We start from the raw sequence: 25,592 nt of genomic DNA on the forward strand, positions 1-25,592 counted from the left end.
CCACACACCTATCCATTCATTCTCCCACCCACACAACCAAATGCTCTACCTATCCCTCCACCCACCCACTTGCTCACCCATTTGTATATTCACCCCATCCACCCATTTGCCAACCTATCCTTATGTACCCCCTGCACCCATCTACTTGTCTATCCATAGCCCTGCCCATCATTTATTTACCTACTCTTTACTCTTCCTCATCCATCCATCAATCCATTCCCCTAGCCATCCATCTGTCCACTTACATCCCTGACCTATCCATCTATCCATTTATTCATGCAATCACCTATCCATCCATCTGTCCATTTATTTCTCAACCTATCACTGATCCATGCAACCTTCCACTTATTTATCCATCAGTCCATCTAACCACTTATCTATCCTCTCATCTGCCCACTCATCCACACCCACACCCCATACATATCCACCCACATACATATCTGCCCATGTTTCTGTTCCATTCAGTTTGAGGGGCGGGCCCACAGTGACTGGAGACAGCTGGGTGAAGGTAGGGGAAGGGGGATAAAATTGTAGCCAGAGACCACCCTCCTCATGCCACCAGAGACCTCCCTTCCCATTCCAATGGTGTGACCTCCCCATCACCAGCACATCCCTCCTGGTTGGAAAGAATGAGAGTAGACAGTCAGTGGGTGGGCCCATCTGGCCAGATGGTATTTTGGCTGCAGCCTTTACACACACACACACATGTTGCTAGAACGCTGAACATGGACCGTGCCCCACCCAACATCCCCAATCCCAAATGCAGAGTAGCCAGGCTTCCAGACATAAATTAAAAAATAAAATAAAATAAAAAAGAGTTGGTCTCTGGGGAGGGAGAGCTCATGCAGAGATGAAGGCAAAGGCCCCTGGGAGCCAGGGCCAAGAAGGAAGAGAAATCCTTGCCCCTCCCCTCAGGATCCCCACTCCCCAGGGGCTTCTGCCCTAAAACAGGGTCATTAACACCAGCCATCAGGCCTCCAACCCCTTTAATGTCCAGTCTCCCAACCTATTTGATTTTGGCGGTCCCATTTTCCCACCGCAGCCCAAGGGAATGGTTTCCTGGTGGGTGGGGAGGGGAAGGAGTAGGTGCAGCTCGCAGGTCTTTAGCTGGTTTCTCGAGGTTCTACGTCTGGGTCAGGGGACCCCACGCACTCCTTGCTGAGCCGCACAATTTCCTGGGAGAGAACTTCAATGTCCTAAGAAACAAACGAGCCATCAGGGGCCAGAGGAAGCAGCAGGGGAAGCTCCCTCACCAAGCTTGGGGTGTCATCCATCTCACCTCATTAATCAATGCCCAGCTATGTCTAGCCTGGCACAGGAAGGTATTTTGAGAGGCTCACAGAACCCCAGCAGTGGGCTGGGCTTGGAAAAGATAAGTGTGGGGGGGAAGGGAGGGGGAGCCTCCCAGGGATATGGATATAGGCATGGATCACCAGCTGTGCATGGTGAGGGCTGGAGGATACAACCCTCACCTCACGACCATCTTTTCCACTAAATGGTGAGCTCACTTCTCAGAGGCAGGGGCTGGGTCTGCATAATTTCTGACTCCCCCAGAAATGGGGGAATATCTGGGGGGCAGGATGAGCAAGTAGATGTTTGGGTGGATGCATCGGGGATCCATGGTAGGCAAACAGGTGGGCAACAACAGGTAGGCAGGCAGGTTGCTGGGCAGGTGGGTAAAAGGTAAGACAAGGGGCTACTGATGAGTAGGTAAGAGGGAGAGAGGGGTATGTCAGGAAATGGGTGGAAAGACATGGGGCAGACGATTAGATGGGTAGGGGGCAGATGACCTGGGGGCTGTGTGGTAGGGGATCAGGTGGGTGTGGAGGGAGGTGGTGGCTAGATGGATAGATGGGTAGGCTGGTAGGCCACACTCACCTTGTGCAAGTGCATATTCTTGGTGAGCTGCTCCTCCAGCATGTTCTGTAGCTTCTTGTTCATCTCCCGAAGGTTCTCGTCGCCTGGCTTCACTAGGTCTCTCAAAACGCTGCCCAGCCCGCTGCGGTCTGTGTGGCCTGCTGCCACAGACACATCTGCAAGGGGCCAGGCTGAGAACCACCCCTTCGGCAGAGCCGGAGGAGAGATGACAGAGATGGGGCAGAAAAGAGGGAAACAGAGAGTGGGGGCAAAAAGTGGGGGGAGAAGCCACGTGATGCAGGGGGCAGAGGCCTTGCCATGTGAAACCTGGCTGTCACTTACTACCTGTGCAGCCCTGAGAAATGGGGCTAACAAACAATTCGTGGAGCTGGAAAAGTGTCTCTGGCTGCACGCAAAGCGCAGAGCACACGGTCAGCTCTCAGCACGTTGATCAGTCCATGTTATTCTGATCAATACGGGGAAAACAGGGATTGGAGAAGGTGTGAAAGAAAGGAGCAAAAGAAACGAAGATGGGAGAGGGGGGCAAAAGAGGAGAGAAAGTGGGAGAGGGGAGAAGAACAGATAAGGAGCCCCAAAGGGGTATGCATGCAGAGGATGAAAATGTCCAGAGGCGGCACAAGACAGACAGGCAGCAGGAGCAGTGAGACAAGATGAGGAGGCAGGGCAGATAGAAGAGGTGGGGGGAAGAGAGAAGGACAGAGAAACACACTGGAGAAAGGAGAGACCCTGGCAGAAGGGAAGAGCCGAGGTGAAAGACAGACACAGTGACAGGCCTGGCCTGCTCTCCCCTCCGGCAGCTGTGGTCCTTGTCAGTAACTGCTGAGTTGCAAGAGGAGAGGAAACAGTGGGGCAGGAGGGGGCAGGTCAGAGGCTGGATGGTGGGTGAGGCTAGGGATGGAGCACTGACCGATCCGGCTGTCCATGACGTAGGTCTCAATGATGGCACTCTTCCGGCAAAGGTCCTCTGCCATGGAGGCGCTGCTCACCTCCAGGTGCTTCACCTGCAGGGTGGCCCAGCATGTTCATGCACAACAAGGGGCCCAGCCAGGCAGCCCCCCAACACACACACAATGCCCCAGCCTCCTCTCCAAGGGTGTGCCAAGTGGGGACAGGCAGGCAGGCAGCACCTTCTCCTCCAGCATCCATTTCTCCTGCTGTGTCTCTGCCAGGCGCTGAAAGAGCTCGGCCACTTCCTCGTCTGACAGCTCTGCTGGCCGCGGAGGCTGGGCCTGAGGGCTGCTGGATAAGGACTGCAGGGAAGAGGAGGGGAGAGGCCAGCCCTGTCTCAGCGCTGCCACCTGCCCCAGATAGGATCAGGGGCTGGGAGGGAGCCAGGGGGGATGAGGACGGGCTCTGTGACGGGGGCTACAGGCAAGTCTCAGCACCTGCAAAGGCTCTGGGTCTCCCTTTGCCTAAAGAGGGACATAGGAGCCACCAAGTCATTTCCTTCCTGAGAAGATGAATGAAGGGCCTATAACAAATGAGATCTCATTTCCAGTTGACAGGAAAACTAGGGGACAGAGGGACAAGAAATATGACACCACTAGGAAGCCAGCAGGAAAACCAAAAAGGTGGGATGCTTTCTGCAGGTTAACTGGGTGGTTTCCTCTGTGGGTTGGTGCCATGAAAAAGAAAAAAGGGACCACACTAGACTCAAGACACTTAACGGACATAAAGCAGCCAGATGTGACATGAACCCTGAAACTGAATGCTAGTTTTCGCAAAACCAGCAATCAAGGACATTTTGGGGCCAACCAGAGAGATGTGATTAAGGCCAAAGTACCAGATGAGATGAAAATTTACAAAACTGGGAGGGTAAAGATCAGCTGAACAAAAATGGGTTACTTATGATCTCATTTAGGTTCAAGAAAGACCAAGATTCAAGGGACCTAGGTGGCTCAGTCAGTTAAGCATCTGACTTCAGCTCAGGTCATGATCTCGCAGTTTGTGGGTTCGAGCCCCACGTCAGGCTCTGTGCTGACAGCTCAGAGCCTGGAACTTACTTCAGATTCTGTGTCTCCCTCTCTCTCCACCCCTCCCGGGCTCACTTTCTGTCTCTCTCTCAAAAATAAACAAACATTAAAAAAAAAAAAAGAGCAAGATCTAGAAGGGTGTGAACCAAGGCTTTATAGTGGTGACCTCTGGATCTCTGGAAGGTGAAGATGTGGTTTCTTTGGATTTAAAAGTCTTTGCTTGTGGGTGCTTTTCAAATCTTTCTATACAGCACACATACTACTTACAGATTGATAACAAATCATTTCCAAAGAAAAGTGGCCAGCCCAGGAAGCTGACATTATAGACGACAGTCACAAGTGATAATTATGAGTTGGAAAAAAGGACCTCCCATAGAGATGATGCACCTTCTATGAGCTACATATTTTATGACACCAGGAAAGGTGGAATTAGTTCACAGATGAGGGAACAGAGGGTCAGAGAGAATAACTTGCCCATCCCTGGTTTGGCAATCTGAATCCAAGTTGGCAAGCTTGGAGAACAGTTGACAGGAAAATGTGTGTGCTGGGCCCAGAGCAGTAGATGGCTGCAGGGGAGGAGAAAAGGTGGAACCCCAGAATCTGGGTAGGAGAGGCTGGGCTGTCGGCTCTTCCTAGCCCCTTACCCTGGCAGGAACAGTCGAGCTTTCCTTCTCCCTCAAGATCTCCCGGTAGCTGAAGGAGGAGACACTACTGCTGTCTCCAGTCTGGGTCCGGCTTGGTGAGTTCATCTCTGACAGAACCAGCTCCTCAAGGCCTGGGCAGAGAGAGAAGAGAAACCTGAGCCCCAATCCCCCAGGGTCCCAGGGCAGCGACTGGCAGGAAGAGGCAGAAATAGATTTGATGGAGATGGAAGGAGGCGATGTGACACTCGGCACGGGCAAGGTGGAAGCAGACAGTACAACAGGGAGAGGCAGAAACAGAGAAAGTGGCTGCCTCTCCAGGCAAACACACACACCAGAAGAGAAACAAAGGTGAAGCAGCTGGGAGAAAGTTGGCAATGTGGACCCGTACGGGCATAAAGGGCCATATGCACTCACTCAGACGTGGGTTATGCAGAAAGGAAGACCGACAGTTGGAGAGAGCACAGGGGGCACACCCACACGCAGAGGGGAAATCCCAGAGAGACAGTAAGCCACAGCAGATGAGAGGCAAATAGAGACCGGGCATAGAGACGTGGGTCAGAGCAGAGACCAGAGGGGAAAAAAGATGGAGACGGACATGTAGCCATGAACCTAAATCCAGATTTCATCTAATGGACAAGGATGATGTATGGCAAGCCACTGGAATCTGCTTGTTGATGCATACACTAATCGGTTAGCAAAACAGAAACAAAACTCCTTTATAAAGAGAGGTCACTTCAGGAGACCCAGTGTCTCTGAGAGACACAGATTGGGTGTGTGATACACCCATTTTTGCCATGTCACTTAAAACAGGGCCACCGAGCTTGGGCCTCTACTCTTGCAGCTGCTTCTGGGTATCAGGGAAGGGGGCTGTCATCCCACCCCGAGGGTCTCCAGCAGGAGTCGATGGCTGCAGGGGGACAGGGGAGCAATTTTCTCTGAGCCTATGATGTGGGAGATGCACCAGAGCTATCATCACTGTGTCTTATCTATTTATTTAAATGTATTTATAGGCCATTTCCTTCTTAAAAAATAAAGTCCAAAGCAACTCAAGGGTTTTTGTTGTATCTTCTGCCCTAAGCAGCAGAAATAACATGGATTTTAGCTGCATGGTGATAATGCTGCACTGCTGTGTGTCTCTCTAGCTCAACCGGGAGCTCCCCGAGGACAGAGTTTTGGGGGGTTTCCTATCAAAGACCCTGGATGTGAGCATGGGGGCTCAGTCCCTATTCATAGAATGAGAGAATGGCTACAAGAAATTTAGAGACGCCAAGTGAGGTGTGGGAATATGTATGAGTTGGGGGGATCCAGAGACAGAGACAAAGACAGAGAAGAGAGAGAGAGAGGGAAGATAGAGACAGAGAAGGAAAAAGCAGCAAGGGGAAAAGAGAGAAGAGAGAAAGAAAGCAGGGAGAGAGAGAAAAGGAGAGACAGAGAGATGGCACAAGGCGGCACAGAGAGACCAAAACAGAGGAGAGACACAGAAAGAGGTAATGCAGAGGGGCACCCGGGGGGGCTCAGTCAAGTTGAGCATTCGACTCTCGGTTTTGGCTCAGGTCGTGATGTCATGGTTTTGTGAGTTCCAGCCCCACATCAGGCTCTGCGCTGATGGTGTGGAGCCTGCTTGGGATTCTCTCCCTCTCCCTCTGCCCCTCCCCAGCTCACTCTGTCTCTGTCTCTCTCAAAATAAATAAACACACATAAAAAAATTTTTAAAAAATGAAAAAGAAAGAGGTAATGCAGACAGCAGGAGAAACAGAGGAGAGACAGACAGACGCACCAAGTTCAGAAAGCGCAGGGACAGAAAGCGCAGGACAGCCCGGTGGAACGAGGCACAGGAAATACCTCTGGCCTTTGGGCCCCAGCCTGGCCTCCTCCCCTGCACCCCAGCCCCCCCTGCCATTTGGTCCCTCACCAGAGCGGCTCTTGCTGTTGGTAAGGATGTCCTGCAGTCGCTCCTGCAGCTTATCAGCCCGTTTCCGCTCCAGGTGCAGCTGGCGCTTGAGGTCCTTGAGCTGTGGGGAACAGGGGGAAAGGGGAGGGCTGAGGCCCAGTGGACCCAGAGGTGGGGGGCCGTGCTTGGACACCTCCCCATCATACCGCAGCACTGCCCTTCTTCTCCAGGATTCGCTGCCCATCCACTGTGTCCTTCACTTCCTGTGGGATAGAGAAGGTGTGGCTGGTGGCTGCCACAACGGCCATGTGCAGTGCGTTCCCTCCCCGCCCCGTTACTATGTGCTGAGGCCCAGGCTGTATCTGGACTGGCAGAGGGACAAGTGACCTGTTTCAGGTTGCTGATGGTTTTCAGGTGGCAGTCCCGCTCCTCCTGGGCCTGCTGGAGCTGATCCCGCACACCCTGTAGCTCCTCTTCCTTGCTCTGCAAACGAGAGGGCAGCTCAGGCCTCTACTTGGGCAACTTCTGTCCTCCCTCTAGGGCCTGGCCCTCCCGGGAGAGAAGGATGCCATCATGCAGGGGGGCACCTTCAGCTCATCAGCGTGCTGCTCCCGACATCGCTTGAGGGCTTCCTCCTGCTCTTGCTGCTGCTGCTGCAGAGATTCCTATGAGACAAGTGGTGGGTCTGGCCATGGCCTCCCAGAGGACGTCACGCCCAGTGAGGGATGTGATGGCGGCAGGGGCCTGCGGGCATGTAGGAGACACTCCTGCAGGGAACACTGTGTGCCCTTAGGCAGTACACAGAAGTGTCACATCCAGGGCTGTGCTGTTTGCATCACAGACTGACATCTGCATTTTATTCTATTTAACAAAACATAACACAGCACTTACTGCACGCCAGGAATGTTGTAGGGATTTGACATATATTGACTCATTTTATACAATCCTCCCATAATACCTAGATGACAGGTATTATTATTATTATCCCTTTTTTACAGGTGAAGAGAACAGGCCACAGGTCAGGTAACTTGCCCACAATTAGCAAGGGGCCCAGCCAGGATGCAAACTCATGCAAATGACTACTTCCAGTGTCTGTGCTCTTCACTATTATGTGACACTTCCTCTGAGGTATTATTATGAGTCTTCAAAAAAAATGGCAGTAAAAATCCTTGTTTGAACAAAATCAGTATATTATTACAGGGGCGCCTGGGTGGCTGTCGGTTAAGTATCTGGCTTTGGCTCAGGTCACGGTCTCACGGCTCTTGAGTTCAAGCCCCGCATTAGGTGAGCTCAAGCCCCCGCTTCAAGATTCTCGGGGCGCCTGGGTGGCTCGGTCGGTTAAGTGGCCGACTTCGGCTCAGGTCATGATCTCACGGTCCGTGAGTTCGAGCCCCGCGTCGGGCTCTGTGCTGACAGCTCAGAGCCTGGAGCCTGTTTCAGATTCTGTGTCTCCCTCTCTCTGACCCTCCCCCGTTCATGCTCTGTCTCTCTCTGTCTCAAAAATAAATAAACGTTAAAAAAAATTAAAAAAAAAAAAAAAGATTCTCTCTTTTCACCTCTCTCTGCCCCTCGCTCACTCATGTTCTCTCCCTCTCTCAAAAATAAAAAAAATAATTTAAAAAATAAAATAAAAATAAAAGAATAAACAGATGTCATAAAAACAAACAGTATATTACAATAATTTCCTGACAGAAACAGGTTCAGAAGGAAGAGATGCCTTTTCAAATTTGCATATCTGACATCCTGCCTTACTGATGGCCATCCCTTGACTCCCCTCTGGATGGCTGCCGTGGAGCTGGTGGGGCTGCGGGGATGTCCAAGTCCAGAGTATCTCAGGAAATTCCAGGGCCTGACTGCTCCCAGTCCCCTGGTTTGGCATGGATGTCCCCCAGTAGCCTCTGTGCCTCATCAGGCACCAACTCACCTCGGCCTCCTTCAAGCGCCGTTCAAACCAGCCTTTGGCTCCATCCATGGAGTGTACCTGAGCTTGAAGTTCTTCCACCGTTTGCTGGAGATTCTCCAGCTCCCGTGTTCGGGCCTGGAAGAGGGGAGACCATCATGGATGGGGCAGGCGGAGGAGCGGACACCTCACCCACACCATCCCCTGGCCCACGGGCGATGCTGTGCTCTCCCACTTTTAGAGACAGAAGGATATCGCCATCCACCCACCCACCTTCTCCTCACGGATCTGCCCACGGAGCTCCTCCTCCTGCCGCTTCTTGTCTTCATGCAGCTCTCGGAGCTCCCGCTCGTAGCGGGCACGCACCCCCAGCACTTCCTTCTCATGCCGCAGTCGGACCGCTCCCAGCTCTTCCTTGTGCTGGGACTTCTCCTGCAGGGTCTCCATTGCCAGCTCATCCAGCATGGCCTTCCGCTTTTCAGCACTCTGGGGGGCAGGAGCATGCCAGTCAATCTCCTCTCTCAACGTCAGACGCGGCCTACCACCTTCTCCCCAAGGAACAAGCCCAATTCTGCCTCCTCCCCGTTCCCACAGAACCAGCGAAGTCACTCGTCTATCCTCACGGAACTGGTCACTTTCCATCCTTTCCTGTTGCCATGCGTTTGCCCACATCACCTGCTCCCTCCCCACAGACCAGGGCCAATCCCTCCCCTTGCAGCCTCTGGGCTTCCAGAGCTGCCCACCTTCCGAGCCTCCTGTAGTTCCTGGGTCAATTGCTCCTTCTCCTGCCCGATTTCTTGAAGTTGTTCCAGGAGCCGACTATTGGCACGTAATGACTCCTAATGAGGGGACAAAGGAGATGAGTTTCATAAAGAGCCTCCGGCAGGTGATGGTCACCCAGGACGCTTCTGGTAGACTGGTCTCCCCTAACCCCAGTAAAGTTGGTGCTGTTCTCTCCATTTCTAGATGAGAACCATGGCAGAGACTGGCAGCAGCTCCCCAGTGTTCTATGTGTCCTCCCCTCTGTCCCTAGCAATAGATTTCGTAGTTGGACACATGGTTGTCGAACTGATTTTTCCCTGCCTCCCTCGCAGTTAGGTGTGGCCCTATGATTAATTTCTGTATGAAGAAGTAGTGAGTGTAACTTAGGTTATACTCATAAAGGAAAGGGGCATGCTGGGCCCTTCCCTTTTTCCTCCTTCCTTCCAGACAGAATACAAACATGATGGTAGGGGAGCCTGAGCAAGCATCTTGGCTGCCAAGATAGAAGTCTTATGTTGAAGGTGGCAGAACTGCAATGTGGAAGGAATCTGGGTCACTGGTAATTGCAAAGCCATTGTTCCATCCCTAGACAGCCCACCCGGATTCTTACGTGACAGAGAACGAAGCTTCTATCTTATTTAATCCACTATGGTTCTGGTTTCTACTATAGACTCAAAATGGCTATCCTGTCTAACTGAAGAGGTTCAGTCTCAGCGAAGGAAGACAACGTGGTCTAGGACACAAGGTGCTAATAAGTCAGGAAACCAGACTGGAACCTGGGTCCTCCTGACTCCATAGTCTTCTCCCTGCACCTCATGTAGGACTCCACGGAGCCAGCACTAGGGAACCGGGAGAAGACAGGTCATAGCCAGAGATGTCACCTGCAGCTGTGAGTTGAGGTCATCTTTCTGCCCCATGAGGTCTTCATACTCAGTCTGCCGCTGCCGCAATTCAGCTGCCAGCCCAGTATTCTCTTCTCGGAGCATATTGAGTTCTTGGGTCTTTGCTGTTTGGATCTGAAATAAACGGAGGTGATGGGAATTGGAGGGAAAAGGGACCCAGGGGCCAGCCATAGGGTGTGAGCTTCCCAGTTCTGGGGAGACAAGAAGAGAGGTGGAAAGAGAGCCAGGACAGTAAGAGAATTTCAAAGGAAAAACGAATGAGATAAAGAGATCAACAGGGGAATGGATAAATGTAGTATGGTCATACAGTGGAATAGTAAACAGAGATAAAAGAACAGACCAATGCTAAGTATGGATGAGCCTCACAGGAAAGAAGCCAGGCACAAAAATGGGTGTCTGATTCCACTACATGAAGCTAATGAACAAGTAAAACTAATCTATGTCACTAGAGGTCGGAGGAGTGGTTATTTCTGGGGAAGTACTGATTGGGAAGGGGTAAAAGGGACTTTCCAAGGTGCTGAAAATGCTCTACATCTTGATCTGGGTGGTGGCCCCATGGAGACAGACAGACAGACATGATTCACTGAGTGTACACCACGATTGGTACACTTCTTGTGCTTCACTGGAGAGAAACTAGAAAATGCAAGAGAAGCAGGGATGGATGGCCAGAGAGAAGGGTGGAAGCCATCAGAGAGGAGAGGCTGAGAATCAAGCAGAAACAGAGGCAGGACAACAGCAGGAGGTCCAGACTGCTCTGCCCTGATGTGGATCAGAAGCAGAAGGAGACGGGAAACTGGGGAGGGATAAGCGAGGGCTCCCGGGTATCCTGTACCTGCTCCAGGGCTGCCAGGCTAGTCCTCAAGGCATTGTTCTCAGCCAAAAGTCCTTCCACTTGTTCCTGTGCGTCTGCACTCTGGATGGACACCTGGCCCCACCCCCACAATAGGTGAGAGTGGGTCCAGAACAGGGGGACAGGACCTACCCACAGCCAAGAAAGAAAACACACGGGTGCGCACCCACGACTAGGGGAGACAGGACCCCTGGGGCCTTGCCTGCCTGTACGATACCTGCTGAGGCTGCCCTCTACTCATCCCCTTACTTCCCAGAAGCTTCCCATTACCAGGTACCTGATCTTGTAGGGCTCGCAGAGCTGCTGCATGCTCCAGGCGCTCCCCTTGCCGTTGATCTCTTAGTTCCGCCAAGCTCTGTAGGGACCAGATCAGGGGAGCCCATTCTAGACCTCAGTCTCCCTTGGGGTACATATAACCATACAGGATCCCTCTCTGACCCCCTAGCAGAATGTTCCCAGCACTTGAGGGCCTCGGACTACCCAGCCATCAGACTCAGACTCACCCAAATTCTAGGTCATTACCCCCAGGGGCCTCAGACCCCATATGCTAACTCCAAGAATCTCAGAAAACATCTAGGTTTTTAGGGATTTCAAACTCACTCCACTCCCATCCAAAAGAGGTCTCACACTCACCCAGATGCTAGCTTGGAGGCCCCAGGATTCTCAGACACACTTAGACCTCAGGGACTACAGTGTCACTCAGACTCCTGACCCCAATCCCCATGGGTTTCAGGCACACTCAGTCTATGTCGCTAGCTCCCGAGAGTCTTAGGGTCCACCCAAACTCATAGCTCCAAACCTTAGAGGTCTCAAACCCCTACAGTCTCCTAGATTCCAGCTCCTGGTGATATCTGACTGACTACCCCCCCTCCACCTGCCACTCCTGTCCCCAGTCTCTGGGGATCTTCAGACCTAAGTAACTGAAGACCCAGCTTTACCCAGACTTCTGTCGCCAGCCTTAGACCCCCAAACCACCATATCCCTAATCCAAGGGATCTCAGACTCACCTGCTCTAGGGGGAAGCCTGGAGGCTTTAAAGTCCCCTAGCCTCTAACTCTCAGACTTTTGCTCCAGTCTCTGGATGTCTTCAACTAACCAGTTTTGTTTTGTTTTGTTTTGTTTTGTTTTGTTTTGCTTTGTTTTGTTTTTATTCACAGCCTCCAGAGGTCTCAGGACCACTTAGCCTAAGTAATCCAACTTACTAGTTGTCTCAGCTCCCCAAACCAGCCCCCATACCCTGAGGGCCTCAAACACACTCAGCCTCCAGGCGCACCTGTCATACCCTTGAAAGTCTTGTATCTAGAGGGTGCCCCTGGGTGGCTCAGTTGGTTAAGTGACTGACTCTTGATTTTGGCTTAGATCATGATCTCACAGTTCATGAGTTTGAGCCCCACATCGGGCTCTGTGTACTGACAATGTGGAGCCTGCTTGGGATGCCCTCTCCCCCCTCTGCCCCTCCCCCCCCAAATAAATTAACTAATTAAAAAAAAAGAAAGTCTTATATCTATGCAGCCCCCAAAGGTCTCAAAATCACCAAACCTCCAGGGAGTTCAGGCTCACTCCAGCTCTCGCTCCCAGCCCCCAATGACTCTAGACTCCTATCTCTAAACTCCCAGAGTTTGAGATTCATCCAACCTTGTGGCACACAGCTCCCAAGTCCTCAGCCCCCTGAGATCTTTGATTCATGCATACTCAGGCCAATTCCTAGGGCTCTCGGGGCTCCCTAATTCCCACTTTCTTAGCTCCAAGGGGGTCCAGTACCCATCCAGTCCCTATATTTCCAACACAAGAACTATTAGCCTCCACAGCCAGTCTCTGTAGACCTCAGGGTTCCCTGGACTCCTGGCCCTGGTCTCTACCCCAGCAATCCCAGAATCCAGCCCCTCACCTGATTGGCAGCCTCAAGTTCCTGCTGCAGCTTCTGAGTGCGAGCCAACTGAGCTTTGAGATCCGCTTCCTTCCGCTGCTGTAACTCCTCAATCTTATTCCTGAGGGCGATGGGGGGGCATGTTGACCATGGCCTGAGGACCCGTCTCCCACCTCTGCCCTTGTGGTCTTCAGGCAATTCTGCTGGGTACTGTCCCTATTGTCCACCAATACACCCACCCCTGGTAGTTACCGGCTATCATTGAATAGTGTCTCCTTTTCTGTCTGCAGACGGCAAAAACTGGGCACAGAAAGACAGACATAGATGGGTCAGTTCCACAAGTCAGTCCCCTCTCCAGTCCCTCAAAATTCATTTCCCCACCTTGGGAAAAAAAGAAATTTACCTTTCTTGCTTCTTTTTCAGTTTCTCAGAGAGCTGGGGTGGGGTGAGGGAGGGGGATGCAAATGATTGCATATTAATAAATACAAAAAAATAAATTTAATATTTATAGACACTTCTTACTAAGTCCTTTTTTGGAGCTGGAATTTACTTATGTTATCTCATGGGATCCTCAGAGCAGTCCTGAGAAGTGAGTACTACTGGTTTTACAAATGGGGAAACTGAGTCTCAGAAGAGTTAAGTAATTTGGTTGCTCAGGTGGTCAGGAGCAACAACATGACCTCAACCCAGCTCCCTCAGGCTCCAAAGGCCAGCATTTATGCCCCCAACATATTGCTTGACAGCCACATCATAGAATGGCTAGGGGAGGAGGCCTGGAAGGCAAGATCATGATCGCCTGCCTCATCGCTGGGTCTCCAGCACCTAAGATAAGAGCCAGCAGTCTACACGATGGATGGATGAACAAGCAGAACTGAGAGGACACATAAGAGAAAGATGTGGCCTGCCAGCCACAAGACAGAGGAAGCACATTAGCCTATTCCATATTGAACGCAACTCTGAGACATAAATGTGAGTCTCTCATTTCACAGATAGTGACATTGAGGCTTTGAGGGGGGTACTCCGCTCCTCCTGCCCTGCCAGGGGAAGCATGGCAGGTGGGGAGTAGGGTGGAACAAAGTCCAGGGAAAACTCAGCAGCCCCACCTTAGCAAGTTCCTCCTGCAGTCTGGATGTTTCAGCCTGCTTCGAGCTCTGCAGGGAAGGATGAGGGAGGGAGCTATCTTCAGCAAAGGGGGAGGTGAGGCCTGTGGCTTCCCCTACCCTCCTGCCTTCCTAATCCATTAGCCCATAAGATGGTGATGTCACAGACATTTCCGTGGGACCATAGACTGAGCTAGGGCACCTGCCTGCCTCCTGACACTCCAGCCCCAACAGACCCAGATTCACCTCCAAGCCTTGCAGTTGCTCCCAGAGCAATCTCTTTTCTTCCTTCTCCATTTCCCATTTCAGCTCCACTTCTGCCAATGGCATGGGGGCTGGGACAGTAGGGGCTGGGCCCCCTGGGGGGTCCCCTTGGCCCTCACTGGCAGCTTGGGATCTCTCGGCCTCTTTCCCATAGCGCTCTTGCAGGGCTGGTGGGTAGAACAGAAATATATGATGGATGAGGTGGTCTCCGAAGACCTTTGCCATGCCTCAAATAGATGGGAGAATTGGCCTTGGATCCCTCAGGTAGAAGAGACCCTGCCCAAAATGACCAAAAGCTTAAAAAACAAAGGCTCAGCCCCATCCACACCTCTCACAAATATTTTTTTCAAGTTTATTTATTTATCTTGAGAGAGACAGAATCTCAAGCAGGCTCCGTGCTGTCAGCGCAGAGCCCCATTTGGGGCTCGAACTCACAAACCATGAGATCATGACCTGAGCCGGAACCAAGAGTCAGACACTTAGCCAACTGAGCCACCTGGGCACCTCCCTTCACAAATCTTTTAAGCCCTACCATCCACTGAAATCCTGTCTACAATCAGACCAGCCCAAGCTGGTTTCCCTGAGCCCCACCCCTCCACCCCCCAGGCCCCACCATCCTCTACTCACTACTTACAGCTGAATCCTCCTATAACCTCATCTTCAACCAAATTCTACAAAGTCTCCCTCCGGATCACCAAACTACCACCCACCACGCCACAAGCCCCAAACATCCCCACGTTGGGACCCACACTCTACTAGCCTTTATCCCAGACCCCACTGACAATCTGGGCTCAGAATCTCCCCCAAGCTCCTTTGTTCACTTTCTCCGTTTAGCAAACAGCTCCTTTCTGATGTTCAATCTGCTAATCTAACGTTTGCTAGGTACCAGGCACTGAACTAAAACTAAGAAAGCTACCACCTCTTAGCTCAGCTCTACTGCAATCTTCCGGGAGTGTACATCCCTACAAGCTCTCTGTAGATGAGGAAGCTTTGACTCAGAGAGGTGAAATGGCTTGTCCAAAGTTATACACTGGTTCATAGCAGGGCCAAGCCTAATTCTGAAGCCTTTCCCCTGCCCCCAGGGGGAAGACACCCTACTCAGCCTCCAAGGTCTCTGCATCTCCCAGGAGGGCCTCCTTGTACCTGCCACATTTTTCTGCAAGGCTGTGTTCTCGGCCTGCAGCCTCAGCAGCTCACCATCCACAAGACTCCCAGCTTGGGTAGTGCCTGCCCTGGCAGCCCCATCCTTCAGTTGCTGGTTCTCCCGCTCCAGCTGCTCCATCTGGCTGCAGAGCTGAATAGGGGAGGAGGGAGGGAGCAGAAAAGCAGAGAATCAAAACAACATTTGCTGAAATATACATGGTACTTGGCTGATTTACTTTATAGTTCACTGAATTCTCATAATGTCTCTGTGATGTAGGTACTGTCATTCCTCATTATCTACCCGCCCCCCGCCCCCACTTCACAGATAAGGATGCTGAGCCACAAATGTTAAATGACCTCAAATTCCACATCTGGTAAGTGGCAGAGTCACAGAGGATTGAGGATACCAAGAACACTTTTCTGCTTGCCCAATCCCAACCTCATAGTCATAATTCAAGACCTCAGGCTCCTCTGGAAGTTGCTGGTCCCAGATGTCAACATCACAAATAGCCCTGCTGCCACACCTCTTCTGTGAAGGGTCTGTGTCTGGGAGCCTAGGCACCACAGCTTTCAGGGCATTTCCAAAGCCAGTGCTACCCACAGCCACCCCCTCCCCCCGCCTTCCACCATCATCACCGCTCGGCCTTGGAGCGAGGTACAATGCAAATAAGACTAGGCCAGCCCCTTGCTCGACTCCTGGCCAAAACACAGTTTGCAGAGCATTCCTGATACGTGACACTAAAACCCCATTTCCAGATGAGAATACTGAGACCTACAGAGAATTTTTATTTTTTTGCCTGGAATTACTTTCTACCCAGAACACTATTCCTTTCATCCAGTTCTTCACATGACTGTCTCCTTTGCATCCTACAGTGCTCTGTTCAGATGTATTCCTTGAAGTAGTAATCCCCCAACACAGAAATCCCAATACTCTCTGTCACAGCACTCTGTTAATTTCTTTTTTTACCTAGTACTAATCACAATTAAATTTACCTAGTACGCTAATTTCCTAAAGCTCTGCACATTTTTGGATTATAAATTGTGATCGACAATTAAACTTTATTTTGTAACATAGGGTCACAAGCACAGATTCTGAAACCAGACTGCTTGGATGTGAACTTCTACTCTGCTATTTATTAGCTATGTGACCTTGAGACAAATTACTTTACTTCTCTGGGGCTCAGTTTTCCTCATGTGCTTAGTAGGGATACTACTAATATCTCATTGGCCTGTTGTAAGAATAAATGAGTGAATAATGTAAAACACATCAAACAGGACCTGGCACACAGTAACCACTATGTAACTGTCAGCTATCTGTACTATTATTATTTTTTAATATCTTATCTTTCTCCCCACCCCATAAGCAGAATATAAGCTACCTAAGAGTGGGGGCTGTTCTGTGCCGCTCACAACTATGTCCAGAACACAGAGCATGAAGGAGGTGCTCAATAACTATTTGTTGAAGGAAAAATTGAGCCGAAATATCTTGGCAAATAAGTGGTAGAGGTAGGCCTTGAATCCAGGTCTCTCTGTTAGCACTTCCAGTTCCCAGGAGGAGGAGGAGGAGGGGGAGTGTGAAGGAGGTTCTATACCTGGTCCAGTGCCTAGCCCAGGACAGGTGCTGGAAAACACAAGCTATATTTATGGAGGAATCCCTGTCCCTGCCTCATCCTAAAAGAACCATGATACCATTGAGGCTGGAGGCAGGATGCAGTGAGAAGTGAGGTGATGAGGTCAGCTATTACATGAGCACCGGGGGGTCTGAACAGTCAGGGTCAGGGACCCACTTGGAGTTGTTGCTTAAAGGAGTGATGTGGTTAGGCCTGCAGGTCAGGACAACCTCTAGGGCACAGACTGGTAGGACAAACTAGAAGTAAGGAGACCAGCAAGAAGGCTGTGGGAATAGAGCAGGTAAGAGGCAGTAAGGGCTGAGGCAGAGCAGGGCCACAGGATGGATCCAAAACTTTTAAATAGTCAAAAAATATTTTAGAGGGAAAATGAATCAGTAATAATAAAAAGATAGTAGCTAACACCTACATAGCTGATACTATGTGTGAAGCTCCGTTATAAGTGGTGTACAGACATTAATCCATTCAATCTTCACAAAATCCCTGCAAAGCAGGTACTGTCGTTATCATTTCCAATTTAAACATCTAGGAACCAAGGAACAGGCAGGTCAAGTGACTTGCTCAAGATTACAGTTAGTAAAAGGCAGAGCCAAGAGTTTAATCTAGGCCTTATGGTTCTTAACTTAGAGTTGTTAAATCACCTCTCCCGATATTGTAACTGTTTAAAGGTTGTTTTCGTATTTTGTTATTTAAGGTCTTAAGTACTACATTCTCCCATGCAGCCCTGGAAATACCATTTTTGCTGCCGTGATAATTTTTTCCTCAAAACACACTAAAACTTTAGAGACTTATTGATCATGGATACAGAAGATAGATAAAGAAACAAAAGATAATATCTCTAACTCCCTAGTAGATTCAGAAACAGCCAGGACACTAAAACCAGTGAGGAGATAGAATGATCCAATCCAGCACGAATTATCTAGAAGAACTAGAACTCCAGGCTCATGTCAGATGAAGGGAAGGAAGAGTAAAGGGAAGCAGCTAGAACATCTTTCCATCTCATGCTAGGCATAAGAACTTTACCTAAGACCCTCCAGACCCTCCAATGCCCTGGAGCTTCATAGCATCAGCTGTCAAATATACACAAGGGAACTTGAAGCTCAAAGAAAAGGAGTGCCTTGGTCTGGAATCAGCTGTCCTCAGGGCTTGCGGCCTTCTAATCGCAGCACAGTCGGCAGCCCCATTTGTCAAATCACTGCCCCCCAGCACATAGCAAGGATGTTTCAGCACCATGGACAGTGATCCAGGGCCAGCCTCTGTCCAACCACTTTCAGCTGCCCTCAGACTTTAGCCCAGGTGGCCCCTCCCCTCGGATACGCCCTTGGATCCCCTTTGGCAATCCCAGGCACCAGCACCTTGCTGAACTCCGCCATAAGTGTGCTGTTCTGCAAGCGGAAATCCTCCTCTTGGCTATGCAGCTTTGCCTGCAGCATCTCATTTTCGCTTAGCAACCCTTCGACTTCCTGCAATGGCAGACAAGGGCAGGGTCTCCAACAAGGGCAGAAAGGATGGAGAGGTAGGACAACGAAACAGGGAGAAAATGATGGGGGGGGGGAACATAGGGTACAGAGAATGGGATGGGTGAAATCAGGAGATAAAAGGAAGGAAAGAGACAGACATGGAAGGGTAGAGAGAAGGGAAGATGGACATGGCAGGGGAGAGAGTGGGAAGAAAGAGAGGGGTAGATAGAAATAGGTGAGAGGAGGTAGAGAGAGATGAGGGAAGGGGGATATATAGGGATGGAGAGGGAGAGAAAAAAAGGCAGAAAGAAAGATAGGAACAGAGAGATCAAAGGAGGGAGAAAAGAACAGAGGCAAGAGAGAGGGGGTCAGGGAAAGAAATGAGTCAAGAAGAGACAGAGGAACAGGGGGAGAGAGAAACAAGGAGTCAGAGGGAGAGATAAAGAAAGGGAGAGAAGAGAAATGATGGCAGACAGGAACAGGCGGGGGAGAGAAAAAGGGAAGGTTGGATGGGGAGAGAAGCAAGAGTCAGAGAGGAACAGGAAAAGAGGCATAGAGAGACTCAGAGAGAAGGATGGGGAGAAAGGGAGAAGGAAAGACACAGAAAGAAGCACAGAGTGAGACAAATACAGGAAAATAAAGACAGACATAGAAACAGGTGACAGTGAGGCAGTCACAGATGTGAGTGCACACACAGAGAAAGAAAGGCCAGTACTAGGAGATCCCAGCATACAGAAATATCGCCCCTCAGTCTCCCAGACACATTCACCCACCATGGGTCCCCTTACCTGAGCTTTCTTGCTCTTGCTCAGTGCCTAAGGGTGAGGGGGTGGGAAGAGAAATAAGGTGAACAGAGATGGACTCCCTCACTAGGGTATGGAAACATTGTGGCAAGTGTCAAGGGGGTGGGTAATGATGACAGGTTCAAGGGATGGGAGTGTCTTTAACCACAGAACTTGAATGAAATTTGTAGTCCACAGGAATGATGAAGTGAGTGAGTGAACGACATCCTGTTTACATGTTTTCTTCTAAGCTCTGGAGACTGTTCATGAGTTTTAGTATTTAACCCTTCATGGGCTGGGTCTCTGGGCTCAGAAATTGTGGCTTCATTTCTACATCAGTCCAAACACATCTATGTGGATCCCTCCCATGCACCATGAAAACTGCTGCTCCCTTGTTGGGTAGCTGAGGGCACTGCCAGGTTGGGCAATCAGCACCCTACCAAAGAGAAGCTCACCTTCAGGACTACCAGACTTTCCGCATTCTGTATTCCTTCATCTAACAAATATTTATAGAGCACATAACATTGAGTTATGCATGGGGACAGGAAGAAAGAGATAAAGGAGGGCCTTGAATGCCTTGAGGGGCCATAATAGGTTACATGCAATTCATCTTCAGATGATCTGAGAGGTAGGTTTAGTCTCAATTTACCAACAGGGCCAGGACAGGGATGGGAAGTGGGAGCACAAGGCAGGAGTGTGAGTGGAGGATAGAAGGCAGATTCAAGGGGGGAACCTGGATGGCTCAGTCAGTTAAGTGTCTGACTCTTGATTTCAGCTCTGGTCATGATCCCAGGTTCATGGGATCAAGTCCCATATCGGGCTCTGCGCTGAGCGTGGAACCTGCTTAATATTCTCTCTCTCTCCCGCTGCCCCTCTACCCTGCTTGTGCACTCTTTCTCCCTCTCTCTCTCACTCTCTCTCTCTCAAAAAAATTTTTAAAAATACAATTTAAAAAGGCAGATTCAAAACAGATTCACCCATGGATGTAACTATTTTTTAAAAGATTTTTAAAAATGTATTTATTTTGAAAGAGAGAGAGAGAGGGAGTGTGAGCAGGGGAGGGGCAGAGAGAGAATACCAAGGGCAGAGCCTCACAAACCATGAGATCACGACCTGAGCCAAAATCAAGAGACCAACGCTTAATCGACTGAGCCACCTAGGCAGCCCAAGAATTTTTTTGTTTTTAAGTAATCTTTACACCCAACGTGGGGCTTGAACTCACAACCCTGAGATCAAGAGTCGCATCCTCCACCGACTGAGCCAGCCAGGTGCCCCTGGATGTGACTATTTAGTTAGAAGGTAGTGAATGAGAATAAGTAATTGAAATTGAAAATGAATTAAGAGTAAACTAAAAATCAATAATTAAGCAGGATTAGATAAAATTAGCAAACTAAAGAGACTTCTGTGAAGAGTTTTTTTGAATAACTGATGACAGCATGTAACATTAGGTCTGGTTCCCTGTAGGTGCTCACTGGCTAGGTGAATGAGTCAGAGGGCTACAGGGAAGAATGGGTGGGTGATTGGGTGGAGGGAGGTACCTTCTGAGCTTTGTTGAACTCCTTATCCAGGTAGGCGACCTTCTGTCGAAGACTGGTGAGTTCTAGTGTGGGGAAAGCAGGGAGTCTCAGCCTCAGTCAGTGGTAGGAAGCTGAAAGGTCTTCCTGCCAGGCCTCTGAGGTTTTTTCCCTTGGCCTCTTATCTCCCAAAGCCACCCCCATCTACTGAAACCCTCTTGGCTCACCAACACCATTCTTGCGTAGTTCATCTGAAAGCTGGTAGTTATTTGTCCGGAGTTCCAGGAGCTGAGCCTTGGGGGAGGCAGGGAAGGGAAATGACTTGGTCAGGAATGTGTCCCTACTCTCACAGTGAGGGCACCAATCCCCTGAGCCCCACGGATCCTGCTGTCTTCCACATGCCTCTTTAGCCACTCCTTAAGACCTATGTACCCTGCATCCTAAATGAGCCTCCAGCCCCTCAGCCCATGTCCTACCTTCTCTAGCTCTACTTATAACCACAGCCAGCCTCACTCTTCTTTCTATCCTCTTCCAATTCACTCAGCACTCAGGCCATGACAGAGCACTGCTCCAGCAGGTTCTTGCTCAAATGCATGTTCCATGGTTCTCCACGCCCACAGGATAAAGTTCTTCCTCCTCATCCTCACTGGCCTCATCAGACACTAAACATTGTTCTATCTTTCTGTCATAGAAGAGTATTGTCTATACTCTTGGCTAGACTTGGAGGCTCCTGAGTATAGGGGACAGGGGCCTGCATTCCTCCTTTTTCAAGGGAAGAGGGCCCAGTATACTCCTGTCCAACTTACACTAAGTTGGGGGCTGCCTGGATCCTCCTTACCCCCAAGACTCTCAAAACACATCCAAACCACTTTCAAGAATTAAGGGAGAGTGAGGTATGGGCCACTCCAAATAACATACCCTTCCCAACAGCCCTATAAGGCACTGAGGCCAGTTATTCCCAGACCTACTGTCCCTTACCCCACCAAGATCTTTCCCTCCTCCCATGGCACCAGCCTCCACCCCCTGGTGGTCGGCTTAAGGTCAGAGGGCTTGGCCCTGTTCTTCTACCAGACCCAGTGATCTACCTGTCTTGACCCAATTTGTACACCCTTGTAACACATGGAGAAGCCCTATATATCAGAACCAAATGGTTTTTCCTTCACTCATGGCCCAGTGAAATCAATCTTCCTCACCCAAGGGTCCCCCACATCCCTCAAGAACTCCCCAGTCATGATCCAATGTGATGGTCCTACATCCTTCAGGGTCTCTCCTCCACAAAGCCTTGGGTGGGCCAGTTGAGTGAGTACTCTTACTTGGAATCTCCCCACACAAGTTACAAGTTTTAACTTCCCCTTTCATGGTCCAGTGATCTTACCCTCTCACTCTAAGCCTCCATCACACAGGGACAACTGGTTTCTCTCATTCAAGGATCAAAGGACTACCTATACTCACTTGGAGTTCTTCCTCTCCTCCCACAGAATCCCACTCAGGGCTTCCCCCTTTCAGAGTCTCCTCCCACACAAAATCCAATGGTCTTCCCCAGTAAGGAACTCTCTCAACAAGGGCCTACTCTGGCCTTTCATCCGATCTCAGAGTTGTCCCAGAAAGAATCAAGTGGTCGATACCCAATTAGGGTACCTCCCTAAAGCCCAGTGATTTCCCCTCCATGTGGTCCGAGGTAACACTCTTTAACCTCTTCTGGTCTTCTCTCCAACAGGAGTTAACGGTATTACCCAGTCAGGGTCCTGTTCACCCCAGACCTAATGGGATCACCTGTAATCACCCAATGGTACCACCACCTCTTAGGATCCAGTACCAGCACTCACGCAGGATCTCCACCTCTCAGGAACAATGACAGCATGTGGGTTCTTTCCCCAATTCCTCGGCATAGTGGTATCTCCCACAAACATTTCCACCTTCCACCGGGTAATGGTATTGCCCATTCAAGGGCTCCCCCCACCATGACGCAAATGGCCCAACGTCTGCTTCCTTCCTCTCCAGACAAAATGGTTTCGCCCTCTCAGGATTTCCTTCCCTCAAAACCCAATGTTATTATCACCGACCCATGGTGTCCCCCGCACGGGCCCAAAAGTCTCGTCCCCTCCAGGTCTGAGTAAGGTATCACCCACTCTAGGACTCTCTCCTCCGCCCACAAAGCTAATAGAATCCAACCCCTCAGAGCCCAATAGTATCTCGGAATCCAACAGTCTCACCACTCAGAGCCTCAGTTTCCCTTCTCCAGACCAACCCCTTAGACTCAAGGTCCATCCCAACCAACCCCTTCTCAAAGCCGGTGGCCCGACCTCTCTCTACCCCGCCCCCCGTCGGTTAACGCGGTGGTCTTTTCCCCGGTGAGCGGCACCTGCATCCGCTGAAACTCCTCCTCAGACAGAGCTTGCGCCATGTTCCTCCCCCCACCCCCCCCCCGACAGCCTTCAGCGCAGACGCAGTTCGTCCCTCCTGTCAGTATTCTGGCCGGATCAAACCACCGGCCAGGAATGGAGGGGGAGGAGTCTACCCCGGAAGTTCTGTATTTTAGAGACAGATAGAAGAGAATGAAACTGACAGGTCAAGTGAATTGTAATTTAATGTTTTACCACAAACTAGGTCATCTGATCTGGCTTTTGAGCTCTCACAAAGTACCCATTGTGATGCGACCCTGTGGTATCCCTGTGTCATGGTTGGACTCGTCGCTAGGGAAATGTTTGCCGACAGAAAATCACCCTTCCGCCGTACTCCTTTAATGAGAATGGTTGACTTATGATGTTAGAAGTGAAAGCGGAAGCTTTGCGCTGGTCTTGTTCCCGCCCTCCTCTGTGTGACCCCGGAGGGGAATCCCGCCCCCTGTGAAGCCCTTGGCTTTTTTTTTTTTTTTTTTTTTTTGGTAAGATTTGACGCTAATTTTCTTGATATGATGCTGTAAATCATGTTAGGTAAAGGACCTAGGCACAAATAAATTTAAAATACCTGAGAGGAAAGAATGGCAGTGAATCAAACTTCGTTTAAAAAACAAAACAAAACAAAAACAGGATGGCGAAACACCAGGAACATCCAAATAAGTAATAAAATGCTCTATAATCCTCTCTTGTGCTTTCTGGCCCCCTCTGCAACGCCCGCCACCCATGCAGTAGTTTTTATCTGGGATAAAGAAAAACATTAGAAAGCCTGCTTAAAAACATATAAATACTAGCACGCTATTTTTTTAAATATTTCTTTGGGGGGTGGTAACTTAACTTTGATATTTTAAATGTACACAGAAACAAGAATGGTACAAGGAAATTCTATGTAGCCTTTACCCAAATTCATCAATTGTTTACGTTTTACCACCTTTTCTTTATCATTCTTTCTATATAAAATTTCTGAACCATTGGCTTCTGTATTTATTGATGATTTTCTAACACCAACTCCTTTGGTATTTATTAGTTGCTGTTCTACTGTAAGGAAGAGCTTTCTCTTCCATTTATGTATGTATAGCTGTACAGACTTATTTTATTCAATGAATTATAATCACTATCATTATTTTCTTTGCCGCTCAAACTGTTCCGGATTTGGCCAGTGGGAGTTCCTTCAAGTTGACTTCTGTGTCCCTTTGGCATGCTGCCATCACAGTTTTTCTTTTCTTGTCTTTTTTTTTTTTTTTTTTGTAGCACTTTCTTGTTGGCACTACAAGATGCTACAGACTCACCTTATTCTTTTTCAGCCCCAGTTGACAAAGTGTTCATTGCTACTAGGGTCTAATTGTTTCTAGGCACTCTTAGTGTACACAGTTAGGAAATATATGTATGTATTCTAATCCAGCTAGTCATACATATCTATTTATATATTTTGCTATAGGTATCTATATTTTGAAAACATAAGTTCATTACTAATACCTTACATTTCAGCCCAACAACACAAGGTTCATTTTAGTTTTCTCACTTTCCATATTTGTAAATCCCTTCTCCAACAGAAAGAAACCTGGCTCTCATTATCCACAATAAATTTACTTATTTGTGTAATCATACACATTAAATAACCAAAATTGCTAAACCATAAGACTACTTCAAAAAACAAACCTACCAACTAGAGGTCAATAGTTGTATTACAGTCTTTTGTCTTTAGCGTCATGACAGTCTATAGTCAAAATACTGGGTTTTACAATCTTCAATATTTGACACAGTTCCTTTTGTCTTTAATATGATAGTAGTCAAAATACTGTGTTCAAAAACTACTTGAATTAGTTCTCCTCCTCCTCAAACCCCTTCAATTAGGCTGTGTTATTCATTTGAAATGCAGTAAGATTCCTTTGTTTCTGTTTGAATTACATTTTGCCCCTCCCACCCTTGCTAAGGTAACCACTCTACTTTCTGATTTACCCCTTCTGTGTTTCTTTTCACTCAGATAAACAGGTATATGTATATTATCTTATTTATCCTACATGAAGGATAGCATGCTTTGCATTTTTCATTTGATAATATCTCCTTTCTCACAGCCACACAGTACCCCATTATGTAGACACAATTTAACCACTCTCCTATGTTTTTCCATGTAGGTTGTTTCCAATATTAATTATAAACAATGCCGAAAAGAATACCCTCGTACATATATGTATTTTTGTATTATCTGAGGTATATCTTTAGGGTAAATACATAGGACTAGGACTGCTGCATCAAAAAGTGCATATATAGTTTTGTTAGGTATGTACAAATTTCCTACCAAAAGGGCTGTTCCAATTTTATTTCCACTAGCACTGTATTTGACAGCCTGTTTCCCCACAGCCTTTCCAACAGACTATGTTGTATTTAAAACTTTTCCCTGATCTGAGAGACGAGAGATGGTAGCTCATTGAAGCGTTTGTGGGTTTTTCTGCCCTCATTTCATAGGGATAAATAATTTTCCTGCTGTGGGAAAATGTTTTCAGCCAAGGCTCCTTTTTCCCTTTTGTAATTTCATGAACCTTATTGAGATGCTCTCCCTCTCTCTCCCACCCCCCCCAAAAGATAAACCGAGGCTTATTAAAAATTTTAAGAGTTTATTTAAGCAAAAATATATTTG

At 49.0% G+C, this 25,592-nt stretch overlaps 1 protein-coding gene across 1 annotated transcript; it reads right to left on the reverse strand.

Moving 5' to 3' along the window:
- Positions 1-646: 646 nt before the first annotated feature.
- GRIPAP1 (GRIP1 associated protein 1) lies at positions 647-23,098 on the reverse strand. The gene is made up of 26 exons (XM_042974448.1): positions 22,921-23,098; positions 20,786-20,852; positions 20,583-20,644; positions 19,051-19,077; positions 18,158-18,265; positions 15,175-15,325; positions 14,014-14,198; positions 13,771-13,818; positions 13,071-13,102; positions 12,920-12,967; positions 12,689-12,788; positions 11,078-11,155; positions 10,783-10,875; positions 9,930-10,064; positions 9,030-9,125; positions 8,560-8,772; positions 8,311-8,424; positions 6,974-7,051; positions 6,774-6,869; positions 6,593-6,649; positions 6,408-6,507; positions 4,496-4,626; positions 3,006-3,128; positions 2,786-2,879; positions 1,879-2,033; positions 647-1,196 (listed from the first exon to the last, which is right to left on the reverse strand). The coding sequence occupies exons 1-26, from the start codon at positions 22,960-22,962 to the stop codon at positions 1,104-1,106; spliced, it is 2,526 nt and encodes an 841-aa protein (XP_042830382.1). The 5' UTR covers positions 22,963-23,098; the 3' UTR covers positions 647-1,103.
- Between the last annotated feature and the right edge of the window lie 2,494 nt (positions 23,099-25,592).

Source organism: Panthera tigris, chromosome X (genome assembly GCF_018350195.1).
Source record: "Panthera tigris isolate Pti1 chromosome X, P.tigris_Pti1_mat1.1, whole genome shotgun sequence".
Lineage (NCBI taxonomy): Eukaryota > Metazoa > Chordata > Mammalia > Carnivora > Felidae > Panthera > Panthera tigris.